Genomic DNA, 18,039 nt, shown 5'->3' on the forward strand with positions numbered 1-18,039 from the left:
GTTTTCTGCTCCCCTAGTGGATTGCCAATGCACTCCATTTACCAGATACATACAGAAGTTTGAAATTACTCAAGTGAAATTTTAAAGGCAGTTTTAGAGAATAAGGAATTAAACTATCTGTCTCCTACTTTGTTTTTAAAATAAACTGCCATATGCAATATATTTCAGATGTGTCAAATATGATAAAAAATGAAAGCAGTATATGCAATGTGTTTATCAATATTCTTTTTAAATAACTGTCCAGAAGGTCATATCATCACGCAGATTTGAAAGAGTTAAAACTTTCTGTCATTTATTAGATGTATTAGGTTTTAAAGGGTTAAGGGTGGTGTTTGCTTCCTCTTCTGGTCTCATGGCAAACATGGTGGTGTTCGACTGTCAAATGGCATTAAGACACACTGCGTCCCAAAACTCAAATTCACTGTTTTTTAAAGCATGTCAGTTTATGAACTGTACTATTTCTTTGGTTTTATTGAATTGTATTTAAAATGTCAAATAATTCTTGACGTTTTCCGTGGTTCTGACACTTCTACCCATAATTGGGGCATTATGCAATCCTAGCTTACTGTTATTAGTTGCGTGTGTGTTCCAAATGTGTACAGGGCAAATCAAATAACCAACAAACACAAATTCTGCTGGGAGCATTTTCGCATGTGGTACTTTTAACCCATTAGAATCTTTCCTACTGTTTTATTTGAGCAGCTAACCAAATGTAAATCATCATATTCTCCGCCAATGATCGTGCCGTTACTTTGTTTCGGGCATAAAAGAATGTGGTCTGTGCAAATGTTTGAACACAGTGTCAGTTCTGAACACCCCCTGTGGTAGAAATCCCAGCTCGCAAAACAGCCAAAATTCTACTCTAGTTCGGAGATATTCTTGGGTCGTTTCGCAAGCACAGCTTGTTCAATGTTTATCCACAAACTGTCCACAATATCTATATTTAGGCCAGGGCACTGGGTGTAATATTTGCATCCAGGAATTGCTGGCATTTTGTGAAATCCATTCTTCCTCCACCTGTGCAATATTGCCAATAGTTAAATGAGCCCATGTTTGATGGGTGTTCACGCAAGATGTGAATGTCGTCAGGTCTGAGCTTTAGGTATCCGAACATTTCCCAGGCGAGTTCGTTTTTAATATTTTTAACGTTATGAACAAAATAACTACATTCGGATTTGCCCAAAAAAGTCTGTGTTTAGTACTTCTCAATTAAAAAAAGTAATTTGGTCATAGATTTTACATAATGATCTTGTGGTTTTTCAGTTTCGTTTGGATGGAAACAATAACAGATATCGTATGTTAGTTTCTCTGCCACACTAGCTTTCTTTTTCAGACTGAAAATCTATGCAAGTTGTTAATGCTCTTCCTATAGCCTGAAACTGCAATATTGTCTATTGCATACGTTTGTAATATATTCTGTTTATATAATGCATTACAAAATCAGCACATGGCTAAAGTAACTACAGCAATTATGTTAAATGATTACACAGCATTAATAATCAATTAAACCTCTGGCTTGGTGTATATTAATAATGAGTTACACATAAAAAGCATATTTCTGTCCTGAACTGCCACTTAATCATTCGGATGACAAAACAACAAAAAAAAAAAAATGGAGGAAAAGGTAAGCAGCCTTTGGGCCGTGTTCCTATCCAAAAACAACACATAGGAGCAATGACCCAGAGAACTACTGAAACAAGGCCTGGCCTTCAACTCAGCTGAAGCCCTGTAAACGGTTACTTCTCAGGTGATAACCAGTGAAGGACAGGACAAATAAAACTGTTAAAGCTTTCCATTCATCTGGGCCACACTGAAAATGAAAAAGTTTATTCAAAACAAGATGCTGGTCAGACTTTTACAGCTCACTGGGGGGTGGTGTATGATATTTTTTTATTAAAACAAAAAACTGCCAAATGTTTAAATATTTAGAAGACAGAAACATTTGCAACATTAACATGCATATAGTCTTCCCTTGTTACAAAAGAAGAAAAAAGCACAAAAAAGAAGTAACAGTTTGTGAACGCAGAGGTATGCTGATTTTAATTTAGGGGGGGGTGGTGTGCCTTGAGCAAAAGGTTATCCATAGGACAGACGGTAGCAGCTCTCAGCTGAACTTTGCTTTAGAGAAATCCATTTCAGGATGTTGCTCCATGAACCTGCCAAAAAAAAAAAAAAAGAGCAAAAACATTTCCATTAGCCCACTACAAACTTTTTCCAACATACTATTTACAACCAGCTGAAGATAATACATAAGACAAAAATAATAAAACACATTATAATTAAAGACTACAGGTTATACATATTTTACAGTTGCAATCAAACAAGAACAATTTTAATAATTCAACACAACTAATGTCCTTCATTACAAGTGTCTTTAGTACAGTGTGTGCAGAATTATTAGGCAAGTTGTATTTGAGAGGATTATTTTTATTATTGAACAACAACTATGTTCTCAATCAACCCAAAAGACTCATAAATATCAAAGCTTAATATTTTTGGAAGTTGGAGTGTTTTTTTTTTAGATTTGGCTATCTTAGGAGGACATCTGTTTGTGCAGGTAACTATTACTGTGCAGAATTATTAGGCAACTTAATAAAAAACAAATATATACCCATCTCACTTGTTTATTTTTACCAGGTAAACCAATATAACACCACAACATTTAGAAATAAACATTTCTGACATTCAAAAACAAAACCAAAAACAAATATAGCCACCTTTCTTTACGATGACACTTATCAATCCATAGATTCTGTCAGTTCTCTAATCTGTTTACGATCAACATTGCGTGCCGCAGACACCACAGCCTCCCAGACACTGTTCAGAGCGGTGTACTGTTTTACCTCCCTGTAGATCTCACATTTTATGAGGAACCACAGGTTCTCTATGGGGTTCAGATCAGGTGAACAAGGGGGCCATGTCATAATTTTTTCTTCTTTTAGACCCTTACTGGCCATCCACGCTGTGGAGTATTTGGATGCATGTGTTGGAGCATTGTCCTGCATGAAAATCATGTTTTTCTTGAACAATACCGGCTTCTTTCTGTACCACTGCTTGAAGAAGGTGTCTTCCAGAAACTGGCAGTAGGTCTGGGAGTTGAGCTTCACTCCATCCTCAACCCAAAAAGGTCCCATAAGTTCATCTTTGATGATACCAGCCCATACTAGTACCCCACCTCCACCTTGCTGGCGTCCAAGTGGAGCTCTCTGCCCTTTACTGATCCAGCCTCAGGCCCATCCATCTGGCCATTCAAGAGTCATTCGCATTTCATCAGTCCATAAAACCTTAGAAAAATCTTAAGATATTTCTTGGCCCAGTCTTGATGTTCTATCTTCTTTCTTGTTCAAAGGTTGTCGTTTTTTAGCCTTCCTTACCTTGGCCATGTCCCTGAGTATCGCACACCTTGTGCTTTTTGATACTCCAGTAACATTGCAGCTCTGAAATATGGCAAAACTGGTGGCAAATGGCATCTTGGCAGCTTCACGCTTGATTTTCCTCAATTCATGGGCAGTTATTTTGTGCCTTTTTTTCCAACACGTTTCTTGCGACCCTGTTGGCTATCTGCCATGAAACGTTTGATTGTTCGATGATAACGCTTATAGGGTGTTGATGTCATTAGACCACACCCCTTCTCATTACAGAGATGTACATCATCATAGAGCTTGGAGTAGGACAACATGTATAAAAAGGATGATGTGATCAAAATACTCATTTGCCTAATAATTCTGCACACAGTGTAGAGCAACCTTTTGCTGTTATGACCTGTTAAAACACTAGACAATAGATTCTGGCAGCATTTCTGAGATATCCTAGCCCCAATTCAATGGCCCCCAATTTATCCATATTCTTGGGTTCACCTGGGGTTCAAATCAAGTGACTGTGACAGCCACTCCAGAAGCTTCCAGGACTTCCAGAACCAATCCTAGCATACTCTGGAATTCTATGGCTGGGATAGCTGTACAGCAGGAAGGCCCAATAAGGATCAAGCCTCACAGAAGGCATGTTGTCATCAAGGATTTCCAGATACTTGATTGAATCCATCTTGCTCTGCACACATTTAGCGCCTAGTATGCGCCTTACTGTGCGAACTGTATGTGTTCATATGCGTCTAAGGACTCTTAAATGAGAGTTCTAATATGCAATCAAATCACAGTAAACAAACCTCGAACTAGTCCCTAACTAGGAATTCTGTGTGTTTCATCACAAGCACATCTAAAGGAAAAATAATTATTAAAAAATAATTCTATTCAGGGGGATAATTCAGAAACTGCAGTAATCATTAAAAGTGTTTTTTTTCACTTGAATTTGAAGGAAAAAAAAAAAAACTGGATTGGAACATCCCTATGGTTTACACCGTGTGTGAACATGCATGTTCCATGAGCGAATCACACTGTAATTTTAAATGCATTAAAAGCAAGATCTAGACACCCCCAGGAAACATTGTGATCAGATTACGGATTACAACAGTCAGGGGTGGCCAGAGATGCTTTCCAACTAAGCATGTGTTGCTATTTGATGTGGAAGTCTAAGCTAATCTCATCTGGTCACACTTTAGAATAAAGTGTAAATAGAATCGTAATTGTAATATCAGACAGATAATGATTATACACTGATCACTTGTGTACTGTGTGCCACTAGGTAAATTATGAGAAATGAGCCTGTCAACAGTGTGCAAGTTCCAGCTCCGGTAACTCCAGGAGCCTGCACAGGCTAGTACAAACCTTACACAATTACTTTATGGTTGTAATTAAAAGAACACAACCTGTCCTTGACTGGCAACAGTAGGAGTTATTGGGACAACTTACAAAGACATTCGCTTAGCTTGTCAAAATTTCATATGCTTTGCTATTATACAGGACAGACACTATAAAAACCTCAAATAAATCCCTAACCTGAAAAACTACAGAACATAACCAGCACCCAGCTGCCACAATGCACGCCCGGGTAGTCATAAGACAAAGATTAAACTCCAAAATGTATTAAAAACATGGAAATGCTTCAAATGTGGAAATTGAGGGATGTATTGGGTGGGATGGTCTAAATACACTCACAATGAAAAATGGATTTCATAAGGTCCTATCCTATAAAATAAGATTAATAAGTAACACAGTTTAGCAAACAGAGTGGCAGTTTCTGCCCAGCCCACCCTGCTACAGGTGCTGTATGACCTAAATTAACACCTGCTCTTTCCACAGGGACAGACATATGAGGTTAATGCGGTCTCATCTTGAGAAATTCCAGTTCTCCGTCTTATGCAACTCTTTGTTATTCCCTTGTTCTAGCTGCACAAATAGTACAATCACCCATGCCAAGTTTCATGACTAATTGATCTAAAATATCTCCTCATGTTTCTATTTTAATTTTACAGCTTCTGTGTGGAGTTAGAGGTCAGGGATAATGTCACCTACTTCTTCAGGATGTCCTGTTTCTTCTGCTCTTCAGAGGTGGGCAGGCCCATGGACTTCTGCCTTTGGTCATACATCATCTTCTCCACCATGCTGCGTGTCTCACCATCCAGATCAGAAAGCTGTGCGGAAAGAGCAAATTAAGGAATAGAGGAAGGAAAAAAAGGTCAGATGATTACAGTTAAGAAGAACATCACAAAAGACAATGGTTTTTGTTGTTGTTGTTTTGTCATGGTTACGTGTAAATAGGCATGACGCAAAGAACATGGTCTAAAATCCAAAGTTAGCATGTTAAAAAAAAGCGCTACTATACTACTAACCAGAATAACAGTTAGCACATTTTTTAAATATATATTTTCACACTCATATCAAAATCAGTGTGTCTATACCAATCTGATCCAGTCCCTGTCGTGCCAAACAACTTATGCCATACAACCGTAAAATCAGAGAAAACAAGGCATCTGGTGGCTAATCATTTTTAGAATTAAATTGCACTACAAGTTGCATTTCAAACAATGTCAAAGCAATGTACATACCTTAGAGTTCTCTGGGCAGATTTTCTTGGTGTTGATTTCAGGGTCTGTTGTCACCAACTTGTTCCACCACTCCATTTTATTTATCTATTTTGAGTGTTAGATTAATAAAACATGTTTATTTCCCATTGTGAATTGAGTAACTAGTAATGCTGGTAATGTTAATAGTGAAAGACCATTACACTCAGACAAATACTTCATTCTTTTTTCCCCCACCTTTTCCAGGTGAACGGTCACTACTTTCCCATCCTCAATAAGCCAGGAACTCTCCTCCACTTTCACCTCATTATACAACGGTGCATCAATCACAGGAGTGTGGCCCTTTAAGCCCACCCTCAAAAAACGTCTCTGGACATCCACCACCACATCTTTCCCCTTCAGACGGAACTTTACATCAAAAGGCACTAACAGCTGAGGACCAAAATACAAGATGCAAATGATGAGAAAAATTTGATGCTGCTTTTAACATCATTCTGCTGACAGTCTTTTTCACAGTACAGTAGTGCACCTTCCAATTACTTTCTTAATTGACTAACATTAACAATTATTTTCAATTAATCTAAAAATCTAATGATCAATTCACTAATTTTCCCATGTGTGTTTGATTAAAATAATTGACCCATATTAATTAAAAAAATATTAAATATTAAATTTTATTTAGTAATCTTCTATTATACTGCAACAAAATATAACTCAGTGTTAACAGACACCATTGTTTTATGTCAAAGCAACCCTTTACCTGAATCAAAGTACTAATATTTTTACTTAAATACCAGATTTAAAACATAAAATGGTTATAACTGGGAATTATTTATTTACTGGGGTAATATGTAGTTAAGGTCATCACTGGCAAATGTCTTTTTGCGATGTAATGCAAGGAAAATAAACTATTTACAGAATGTAATGTTATTTTAAGCTATTCTCCCTTAAAGTACTTTTAACACAAGGTAATATTACTTTAAAGCGTTCCGGGATGCTTACGCTGTAAAGGTTTGTACATACTATGTTGTACTGCTGTAATAAGCAATTTCCACTTTACACCACTTTAATGTACACAGACGCATACAGCTCAGTTTGCTATTTATTCATTTCAGTCACAATGTATATTAGAACTTGAATGGATGAAGTCAATAAAGAAGAGGGGGAAAAATAATAATAATTAACTTTAAAGTCTAGACAAACACGATCATGGCCCAAAACATAACCACTTTTAAGGGTTAAACTCTTATCTGACAAACATTAGAAGCTGAAGATTTTTGTCCAAACTGAACAGGATCCAATTATTCACATTAGGGTTCAGGCATCATTATTTATTAGGTGCAGCAAAGGTTCAAACTTTATATTTAAGTGTCTCTCAGCCTGAGTATAACATGTATATATAGAGGGATGTCACAACACAGAATTCTATTATTATTATTATTGCATTGTTTGCAAACAACTTTTACGTTTAAGTCATTATGTGTCTTCATTTAAATTTTGTTGAGCCACACACATTTGGATTACACTTGTTGCTGTGCTCAGTTCTGTCTATTCCTGTGCTAAATCTGGATTTGGGCTTAAATCTACAAAATACTTACATCCACTTCTGACAAGCTTTGTGTCCATCTGTAGTTGGATAAATCCGCTCCATTTCCAGCATTAGGTTTCATTTTGTCCTTATCCTTCTCATCTTCTTCTCCTTCAGAGTCAGACTAAATGGTACATAAAAGTAAAACCAAGTGATTAACACATATCTGGTCACATTTGGACATTGTGATTTATCTTGTCCATCAACATGTATGTATAATCAAAATAAAAACAAACAAAAAATGCTACAGAATATTTAGTCAAAAAGGGTTTTATGATATTTTAAGAACCCACAGAAAAATAAAATATGTTGAGCTTGTTTACAACTTGTCATTTTAAAATTGATTTTCCCCACTATTATGTAGCAACTTTCCAAATGTTGGCTTCCCAATTTGCAGCAGCTGTGTTGTACATAGCAGAAAATGCTGGCTTTCTACTCTGCCCACTTTTCACTATGCCCCTCCTTTGGTCCCTTATTCTGCTAAGTGAGTGGTGTTTGCGCATTTAAACAGCCAATAAACTGGTATTTACAAGTGGAAAATTTGGGATTCTAGATGATACACAAGTTTATGGGATGTAACGTGTAATGCAACCTTTTACATTTTCTGTAAGTTAAATTAAAAACTTAAATTCTGTTTTAATCATGGTTTAATACATTCTAATGCTTAGCCAATTAATATAAATTAGTATAGTTAACACTGGGTGGATCTTCCAACAAATTCACGAACAGTGTCATGCAGTGACGAGCTGAGAGGCCATGCATGAGACCAACAGATAGAAAGTGTACATACTATTTGGTCTACATACTCTGTTGAAGTATGGAACTTTAGCAGCCATTAAATCTGGCTTATGTTTGCAAACAAGTGTTCCATGCTGACTGTGGTTAGCCTGGATCTGCCTGTGAGCTCCTCTAAATATGGTAATTGGGATTACAAGGTTTCCTGAGTGTGTTCATGCCTCTCTTTTCATATGATTGCGAACATGAATGTGTAAACAGCTTCGATAAACTTCACTCACCCCCTTTTCCCCTTTATCGGATGACTCTGGAGTACTGCTTTCAAGGTCTTGTGTCTCCTTCTTCTTCTCCTTGTCTTTCTTCTGCAGAGATTGGAGAATTATCAAGTGGAGAAATGCAAAAACCAGAAGCACTCGCCAACGAATACAACAAAAGTATGATAAACCTGGTATATATATATATAGATATAGATATACCTGGTCTATCTCTGTCTGCAGTCTTTCCGCTTCCTCATCCGTGAGTTCTTTGATCCTGGGCTCGTTCTCCAACTCTTTCTTTTTTCTCTCCTCCTCTGCCTTCAGCTTAGCAGCTCTTTCTGCTTTCTCTTTCTTCTCATTCTCCTGTCTGGACTGTTTCTCTTTCTGAGCCTTGAGAGCCATCCCACTGTGATGGGCAAACGCCTCCTTTACCAACTGAGGTTAAATGAAAGACAATCAAACCTATATTATGGAGCACATCTAAAACAAATAAGAAATTATTATTTTACAGGTTTAATGTAAATGAGCAAATTCAAGAACATCATCTCACCTTCTCCGGAGCTCCAGGTTCACCTCCAGTAAAAAAGTCTGTTTTTCGCCTGAGAAAGCTAAAGAATGTGTTAACTAACTGTAGAAAACAAACAAAAAAGGACAGTGATTGTTTCACTAGAAATTCTGCAACTTCTGCAAGTTGTTGACAATTGTCCTGAATACATGAGCATAACTATAAAGCTTCTGAGACAGAACTAGATGCACGTGAGATCATTTCCATTAACTAACCTACACATCCAACAAGCGGTCAATCTCCTAAAGCCTACCTGCAATGGGGCAGGTATTTTTAAAGCCGTATCAGAGGACTGACCTCAGACCAGATACGTCTGCATGTATCACAGTAACGGTCAGAGAAATGACTCTAGATCAGCACTCCTACTATTGATATGGTTTGTGAATAGAGGCCCTGGAGTGCTAACTAGACAGTTAGCTACCTAGTTAGCTAGCTAGCTATATGTTATTAGGCAACATATAAACTCAATAAGCTAAATTGCCAACTTAGCTACACAAATATCAGTAGCACTAGCTAGAAAATGACAAACGTCGGAAGTAGCTAACGTTAGCTAGCTTCTCAGAATTACATTGAACCCCCAGGTTGAACGGTGCTAAGCACAGCTATACACAAGCAAATACATCTGCCCCATCACATGCTAGCCGCCGTTTGCTAGCACTAGCTAGATGACTTGCTACTCGTGTTCATGCAGCTCCCTACACATTTTACCTCTTGTACCCCTCCTTCATGCTGCTGTGCCATAACAAGCAGCATCCCATCATACTTCTCTTCATCATCTCCCATTCTTCGGAACTGTTAGTTACTGCCGGTAGTAGGAAAACAGTAAATTAAGAAAAAATGCTAGCATATGTGGAGTCACGTTCTCTCGGTGCAGCTACAGGTTTAACGCAATCGCTTCCTTGTTACATGACCCGCCTCCAATATTGACCAATCAAATGAATACACAGTTAACGGACAGGCCAGAAAGCCAGTAATATAAATGAAAATGAAACGTCACGACTCTAGTGCATATTCACGTTCTCCTCAGACTGGTGAGAGAATTCTCTAGAAATGTCTGGAATATTAGAGATAGCTACAAAAGATATATGTTATCATGCGTCGCTTCATGTTTCCATTGCACCCAGCAGCATTTTCCTCCAATGAACCCTATTCGGTACACTGTGGACGGTAACTGTGGAACCTCTGTAGATGTTAGAACATGCTTAGGACATGCTCTCCCCGTAAAAAAAAATAACCACACAGTATTAATGAGCTGTTTATTATTAGAAGAGCTATAAATTGGATGTTGCATAAATCTGTATCTTGACACTAACAGTGATTAGTAAACTCTCTGTTCAGAGTCATTGACCGACAGTTTTCCTATGTTAGCTAGATAATGTATCTGTAGTAGCTCTGTCATACAGATAAATCCACTACAAAAGATTACAAACCTTTTACCTAATGCATTTATTTAGCCACTTATTCTAAAACCTTGTTTTATTAGCTAATACAGATTTATTTTTTCTTTAAATGGCCCATACCATGCAGCATCACAATATCAAATAATGTCATTAATTAAAAAGATTTATATAGTATGTGTTTCAAAACATTTCATTTATTGCCCAGTCCAAGAAAATTAAAAAAATGGAAACATGTTTACAGTTCATTGATGTCATATAGCCCCATTTAGCAGGCATTAGTTTAGGTTTAAATTCAGCCTAGACTGCTTTTGGAATGACACAGACTAATAATGGTGGAAAAGACAAATAATGGTGGAAAATAAGTATTTGGTCAATAACAAAAGTTCATCTCAATACTTTGTTATATATCCTTTGTTGGCAATGACAGAGGTCAAACATTTTCTGTAAGTCTTCACAAGGTTGGCACACACCGTTGCTGGTATGTTGGCCCATTCCTCCATGCAGATCTCCTCTAGAGCAGTGATGTTTTGGGGCTGTCGGCGGGCAACACAGACTTTCAACTCCCTCCAAAGGTTTTCTATGGGGTTGAGATCTGGAGACTGGCTAGGCCACTCCAGGACCTTGAAATGCTTCTTACGAAGCCACTCCTTTGTTGCCCTGGCAGTGTGCTTGGGATCATTGTCATGCTAAAAGACCCAGCCACGTTTCATTTTCAATGCCCTTGCTGATGGAAGGAGGTTTGCACTCAAAATCTCACAATACACAGCCTCATTTATTCTTTCATGTACACAGACCAGTCGTCCTAGTCCCTTTGCAGAGAAACAGCCCCAAAGCATGATGTTGCCACCCCCATGCTTCACAGTTGGTATGGTGTTCTTTGGATGCAACTCAGCATTCATTCTCCTCCAAACACAACGAGTTGTGTTTGTATCAAACAGTTCTACTTTGGTTTCATCTGACCATAAGACATTCTCCCAATACTCTTCCGGAACATCCAAATGCTCTCTAGCAAACTTCAGACGCGCCCGGATATGTACTGGCTTAAGCAGGGGAACACGTCTGGCACTGCAAGATCTGAGTCCCTGGCGGCGTAGTGTGTTACTGACGGTAGCCTTTGTAACGTTGGTCCCAGCTTTCTGCAGGTCATTCACTAGGTCCCCCCGTGTAGTTCTGGGATTTTTGCTCACCGTTCTTGTGATCATTTTGACCCCACGGGCTGAGATCTTGCATGGAGCCCCTGATCGAGGGAGATTAGCAGTGGTCTTGTAGGTCTCCCATTTTCTGATTATTGCTCCCACAGTAGATTTCATCACAACAAGCTGCTTGCCTATTGCAGATTCAGTCTTCCCAGCCTGGTGCAGGTCTGGTGTCCTTCGACAGCTCTTTGGTCTTCACCATAGTGGAGTTTGGAGTGTGACTGTTTGAGGTTGTGGGCAGGTGTCTTTTATACTGTTAACAAGTTCAAACAGGTGCCATCATTACAGGTAATGAGTGGAGGACAGAGAAGCCTCTAAAAGAAGAAGAAGAAGTTACAGGTCTGTGACAGCCAGAAATCTTGCTTGTTTGTAGGTGACCAAATACTTATTTTATTTGCACCATTATTTGCAAATAAATTCTTTAAAAATCAGACAATGTGATTTTTAGATTTTTTTTTCTAATTTCTCATAGTTGAGGTCTACCTATGATGTCAATTACAGGCCTCTCTCATTTGTTAAGTGGGAGAACTTGCACAATTGGTGACTGACTAAATACTTTTTTCCCCCACTGTATATATATTTATATAATTTATAGTTTGATACATACATGTTTGGTACATAAACCTGCAAAAATGTCAGGGTAAAAGAAGAGAAAAACACATGATATGGACCATTTAAGCTTTAAAATGAGCTATTTTGCATTAAAACACTTTATTTAAGATGGTTGTCTAATAGTACCTAATACTAAATGTACAGTTAACAACATGATGTTAACACTACACTACCTTCTTGTTATTTCTACATTACTGGCTACTGGTTACTTCACTTTACATAGTGTGGCATGCCAAACAGCTTTTATACTGACATCTGATATCTGACCCACCATTTTTGTTGGTTTAAGCCCACCACTGACACTGGGTATCAAAATGGTGTAATTTCTAGACGATATAAGTCCTTGCATTGCTTTAAATAACCTTATCGGTTCTTTGCTATGATAAAGCACAGTTGGAAAATTTAAATGCATAGTCTAGCATTGTAGGTGAAACTAACTGCAACACCCTAAGCTGCAACACTCAGCATGAAAGAGCAGAGCTATACTGCTGTAGCCTGAGGAAATGGATCAACTGTTGCAATCAAAATGATTCACCCTATTGCAAATTAGGTTTCAAAATGATGACTGTCTCATAATTACTCCCTGAATATAATCCCCCATAAGAGCACGCATTTGCAAATCAGGTGTTCTTATTAGGTCATTAGTTGCATCAGGTGTGTTTGAGATAAAAAAAAAAAAAAACATCAAATACCTAGACTGGCTAGGGGGTTTGTTGACTGTGATTTTTTTATTGTGTTACAAATATAGTGAAGAGTTGTTTAAAAATTATATACACTATATTGCACTAAGTATTCACTCACCCACCCAAATCATTGAATCCAGATGTTTCAGCAATCCCATGGCTACATGTGTATAAAAACAAACACCTAGGCATGCAGACTGCTTCTACAAACATGTTTGAAAGAATGGGTCGCTCTTAGGAGCTCAGTGAATTCCAGCATGGTACTGTGATAGGATGCCACCTGTACAAGTCCATTCATGAAATTTTCTACTTAATATTCTACAGTCAACTGTCTGTGGTATTATAACAAAGTGGAAGCAATTGGGAACGACAGCAACTCAGCCACAAAGTGGTAGGCCACGTAAAATGACAGAGTGTAAGCGGATGCTGATTCTCATTGTGCGCAGAGATCACCAACTTTCTGAGGAGTCAGTCACAAAGACCTCAAAACTTCATGTGGCCTTTAGATTAGCTCAAGAACAGTGCGTAGAGAGCTTCATGGAATGTGTTTCCATGGCTGAGCAGCTGCACTCAAGCCTTACATCACCAAGAGCAATGCTAAGCGTCAAATGCAGTAGTGTAAAGCACGCCGCCACTGGACACTAGAGCAGTGGAGACGTGTTCTCTGGAGTGACGAATCATGCTTCTTCGTCTGACAATCTGATGGACAAGTCCAGACTTTACACTTGGCACAATGCAGTCAGACAAGTACCGTTCTCTGTACTTGTCTGACTGCATTGTGCCAAGTGTAAAGTTTGGTGGACAGGGGATTATGGAATGGGGTTGTTTTTCAGGAATTGGGTTCAGCCCCTTAGTTCCAGTGAAAGAAACTCTTAATGCTTCAGCATACCATGAGATTTTGGTCAGTTTCATGCTCCCAACTTTGCAGAAATAGTTTGGGGATGGCCCCTCCTGTTCCAACATGACCGTGCAGCAGTGCACAAAGCAAGTTCCATAAAGACATGGATTAGCAAATTTTGTGTAGAAGAACTTGACTGGCCTGCACAGAGTCCTGATCTTAACCCGATAGAACACCTTTGGGATGAATTAGAGCAGAAACTGTGAGCCAGGCCTTCTCGTCCAACATCAGTGTCTGACTTCACATATGTGCTTCTTAAAGAATGGTCATATGTGTGTGAAGGCAAGCAAATACTTTTGTCAATATAGTGTATCTTGTTGTTTTGCACAACTCTGGACACAGAAGGCATTGCGGTGGCTCAGTGTTGCTCTGAAGCTGCTTCGCCTGTTCTGGCCCTGGAAACCTGCAGTGTGTGCAGAGCAAGATGGATTCAATCATGTAAATGGGCTAAGATTCCTCTAGAATGCTTCTAGAAGCTGGAGTCTGGCTATGCATTACACTTGCAGCAGGTCAAAGGGTGCTCTAAGTACTAAAGACGCTTGTCACTGAGGGTTGAAATCGTTCTGAGACTGCAGTAGCTATTAAAACTAGTATTTTGTGTTGAATCTGGAGAAAGCACTTGTTCTATTAGTTGTGTTGAGCTATTTAAATTGATCTTGTTTGATTGGTTTATTGAAAACAAACTATATGTAAATGCTTTGGTCTTTGACATCGCAACAATGAATTGTTTTGTAGTGAACTTGTTTTGCACTGTAGTTTACATATATATGAACTGCGTGTATGGTAAGCTTATTGTAGTAAATGTTCTTTTGAAAATGATCAGCAATAGATGGAATGTTAACCTTTAAAATGCTATTCAACCCAACTAGCTGTCTTGATTAGATATGATACAATAAGCATAGTCCTTATCCAGTAGCGTGGAGGATACTGGCTCAAAGCCAAAAGCCAATAAACCTCTTAGATGGTTTTCGCAGTCCTTGGTGGCTTGGTACAGGTAGAGTTAATGACTGGTAAACATGATAAATGTCATTTACCCCTTTTCCCGCACACCCTCTTTTGCAGGATGAGCCACTGTTGAGGCTCAGGCTAAACGAGCCGTATGGCCTCCACGTGGAGACGTTAACCTACTTCGCGGTCCAGGGTCATGTTGTTTTGCTCGCGTCTGTGACCGCTCCCGCAGGTCGTAAAGGTCAAGGCTGACGATTCGTCATATGCCGAGGCTGACAGTATAAATACGACTGTGTGTAGTAGTCTAAGAGTTGACGTTTAGACACTTGGGAAAAGATCTGCGCGAAAAAACGTCTTCGTTAATTCACAATGTATTCAACTGAGAGACATAAAAGGGACTGCTACTGCATTAAGGGTTGGCACCATCCCCATGCCATCCTTTACAACATCCTCAGTCGAAAAGACCGCTATGTTACACGAAACGGTCACTGGAGCTATTCAGGAATGCATTTCAACTGTCACTGCAAGCAACACAAGCTGGTAAGCCTGAGAAACCCGGAGGTTTCGTGCAAGGCAGCGTCTGCGGTCCTGCTGAAAACCGTTCACTTTATGAAAAGCCTTCCTTCCTTCCATCAACTACCCTGCACCGATCAGCTCACACTGCTCCGAAGTTGCTGGGTGCCGCTTTTTGTCCTAGGCCTCGCGCAAGAGCACGTAGTTTTCGAGGTGACGGACATGCCCACGACCAGCATCCTCCGAAAGATCCTGCTGAACGACCCAGAAAACAGAGAAACGGACTGTCCGTCAACCCTAGCAGCTGTCCATAACCTCAAATCGTGTTTAAACAAGTTGTGGAGTCTAGATCTCACTGCTAAGGAATATGCGTACCTCAAGGGCACAGTATTATTCAACCCAGGTAACCATTTTTAACAAGCATCTGAGAGCCTGCATTCAATGTGTGCTCTAACTAGGACCAGCGCTATCAATTGTGTTCATATTCGAATAATCAACTGAGACAAAAGAGTTTTTGATGAAAATTATAAATATAAAGTTGTGGTTTTAGGTATTTCACTGTGAAAATACCAGCTACACTGCATTATGTAAATATTTCATGGCAAAAGCAACTTAATACGCTTTGTGTTACATTGTTAAAGTTCTAATTTGAAGATACAAGGCTTTGGTTTGGCAGCATTGATGTACATAGACCTACTTTATATTTACATATTTTATTTAACTATACTAAAGTAGCTGTATGTTTAAGGATAGATTTCAGTATACAGCTTTTGTCAGTTAATGTAAGACTATGTGTGGACAGAAGGATCTTGCCTTTCCTGCACAAGACCTGTGGTGCATGTTTTGGTGTTTCCATCAAACACATCTTATTGTGTACAGGGCATGAATTAAGCCAGAACTGAATAAAGAGACAGTTCCACCAGTTTTCAAAAATTGCATAGTAAGTAAGATGTAAACACATTAATTCAGAGTGACCTGGTGTGTAAAACATAACAATGAAACAATTAAATAATTTTACTTACTTCCCAAAAACCACTAGTAAACCTATACTCAACCTATTAGTGAACTCAACTATAGTCATGTGAGTTTTATTTGTAATATTTGTAATGTTGATGATGATCAGTAAAACATCTACAAAGCTCTCCTTGTTTTAACTAATGTGCTTAGGTGCCTACATCATCGGCACAGTACTGCACGGTCTGTGGCAAAACACTCATTGTAAAAAAGACAATTAGGAGAATAAAAAATATTAATATTATTATATCTATTTTCAAAGCGAAAATTAAAAACAAAAATTAGTCAAATTAAATGTTCAGTATCTTCTGTTGATTGTTCAATTACTGCTTTAATTAATACAGTGACTGATATGAAATATCACCTAGTATCACCTAGAAAATATTCAGTCTCTACTCATTTTCTAAAAATGAAGAACCAAACGTGTGGACAATATATGTACACTGTGGAGTTTAGCAGAATAAATAACAGATAAAAACAAAAGTATTGTAGTACAAACTGGAACAGATTTGGTGCAAATTCAACAACATAATAAAACTGTATTTCATGTTTGATCTCTCTTACAGATATGTCTAATGTCATAAGCTATGAGCTGATCAAGGGGCTCCAGAAAGAGGCTCAGCAAGCTTTGCATGAACTCATCCATACACGTCATCCAAACTTTCCTGGCCGTTTTGCCCACATCTTTTTTATAGCCTCTGCTTTGCACACAGTAGCCCAGAGCTTCATTACTGAACTGTTCTTTAGGCCCATCATTGGCCAGACAGACATCAATGAGCTCCTGCTGGAGAAACTCTTCAGCTAGCAGCACTTTCTGATGTGTGGAAGGAGCTGACTGCACGTAGTGTACTTTAGTTACTGTAGTACTTAAGCTTTTGTTTGGAACTTTTTGACAGAGACTTGAATAAAGTTTAAATGAAAAACTACTTTTTCCTTCACTGTTTTTCTTCTAGTAGGACCATATTTATATTAGTTCTGTTTTGATTTTATTGGGCATCTGTTCTACAACAATTTAATTTCTGCTATCACTTCCTCCTTTCACATATTTCAGATTCATCATTAAGACACTTATATAAGCGATCAGTGTAAGATGAACCTAGCAGAGACTTAGCAGAGGTTTTTTTTATGTAATTTGAAAATACCAGCTACCCTCGGAATTCTGTAAACATTTAATGGCAAAAGCAAGTAAATACACTTTGTGTCACACTATCAGAAGTTACAAGTTTAAAGATACAAGGCTTCTTTTTTTTGTCCTGGTCCTAGACAAGACTTTTGGTGCACGTTTTGGTGTCCATCTTATTCAACAAGCCAAGTTTTATTTTTATTACATAATTCAGAAGGTAAGATGTGAACACATTCATGTAGAGTGGCCTGGTGTAAAAAAAAAAAAAAAAAAAAAAAAAATATATATATATATATTATATATATATATATAATTATATATATATATATATAATTTACTAGCTATCTAAAAACACCCGTGAACCTACAAGTGTCACATGAGTTTTATTTGTAATATTCGTAATGTTGATGATGGTAAAATAGTAGTAAATTTAGGTAAATTCCTAATAATCCATTTCTTACTGGCTTTTTTGCAGTAGAACACCCTGTACGTACTTCTCCCCCATAAATGTGATCGTTAAACATGTAAAAATATTTTAGACAGAATTTCAGACTATTATCTCAAACGTGAGGTATTTAATAATTATTTGA

General features: G+C 38.2%; 2 protein-coding genes across 3 annotated transcripts; one reads left to right on the top strand and one right to left on the bottom strand.

Moving 5' to 3' along the window:
* Positions 1-1,811: 1,811 nt before the first annotated feature.
* On the bottom strand, positions 1,812-9,950 carry nudc (nudC nuclear distribution protein). Of its 2 annotated transcripts, none has more exons than XM_072675440.1 (9): positions 9,771-9,950; positions 9,048-9,125; positions 8,717-8,932; positions 8,522-8,599; positions 7,516-7,629; positions 6,155-6,349; positions 5,942-6,025; positions 5,409-5,527; positions 1,812-2,156 (listed from the first exon to the last, which is right to left on the bottom strand). In XM_072675440.1, exons 1-9 carry the CDS (start codon positions 9,843-9,845, stop codon positions 2,105-2,107), a joined length of 1,011 nt encoding a protein of 336 aa, XP_072531541.1. In that variant the 5' UTR covers positions 9,846-9,950; the 3' UTR covers positions 1,812-2,104. The 2 variants fall into 2 exon arrangements, with proteins under 2 accessions (XP_072531541.1, XP_072531540.1); XM_072675439.1 differs by having other exon boundaries at positions 8,522-8,602.
* A 5,218-nt stretch (positions 9,951-15,168) lies between these two features.
* Positions 15,169-17,131, top strand: nr0b2b (nuclear receptor subfamily 0, group B, member 2b). Its single transcript, XM_072674642.1, has 2 exons — positions 15,169-15,715; positions 16,893-17,131. Exons 1-2 carry the CDS (start codon positions 15,169-15,171, stop codon positions 17,129-17,131), a joined length of 786 nt encoding a protein of 261 aa, XP_072530743.1.
* The last annotated feature ends 908 nt before the right edge of the window (positions 17,132-18,039 follow it).

This window comes from Salminus brasiliensis, chromosome 3 (genome assembly GCF_030463535.1).
Source record: "Salminus brasiliensis chromosome 3, fSalBra1.hap2, whole genome shotgun sequence".
Taxonomy (NCBI): domain Eukaryota; kingdom Metazoa; phylum Chordata; class Actinopteri; order Characiformes; family Bryconidae; genus Salminus; species Salminus brasiliensis.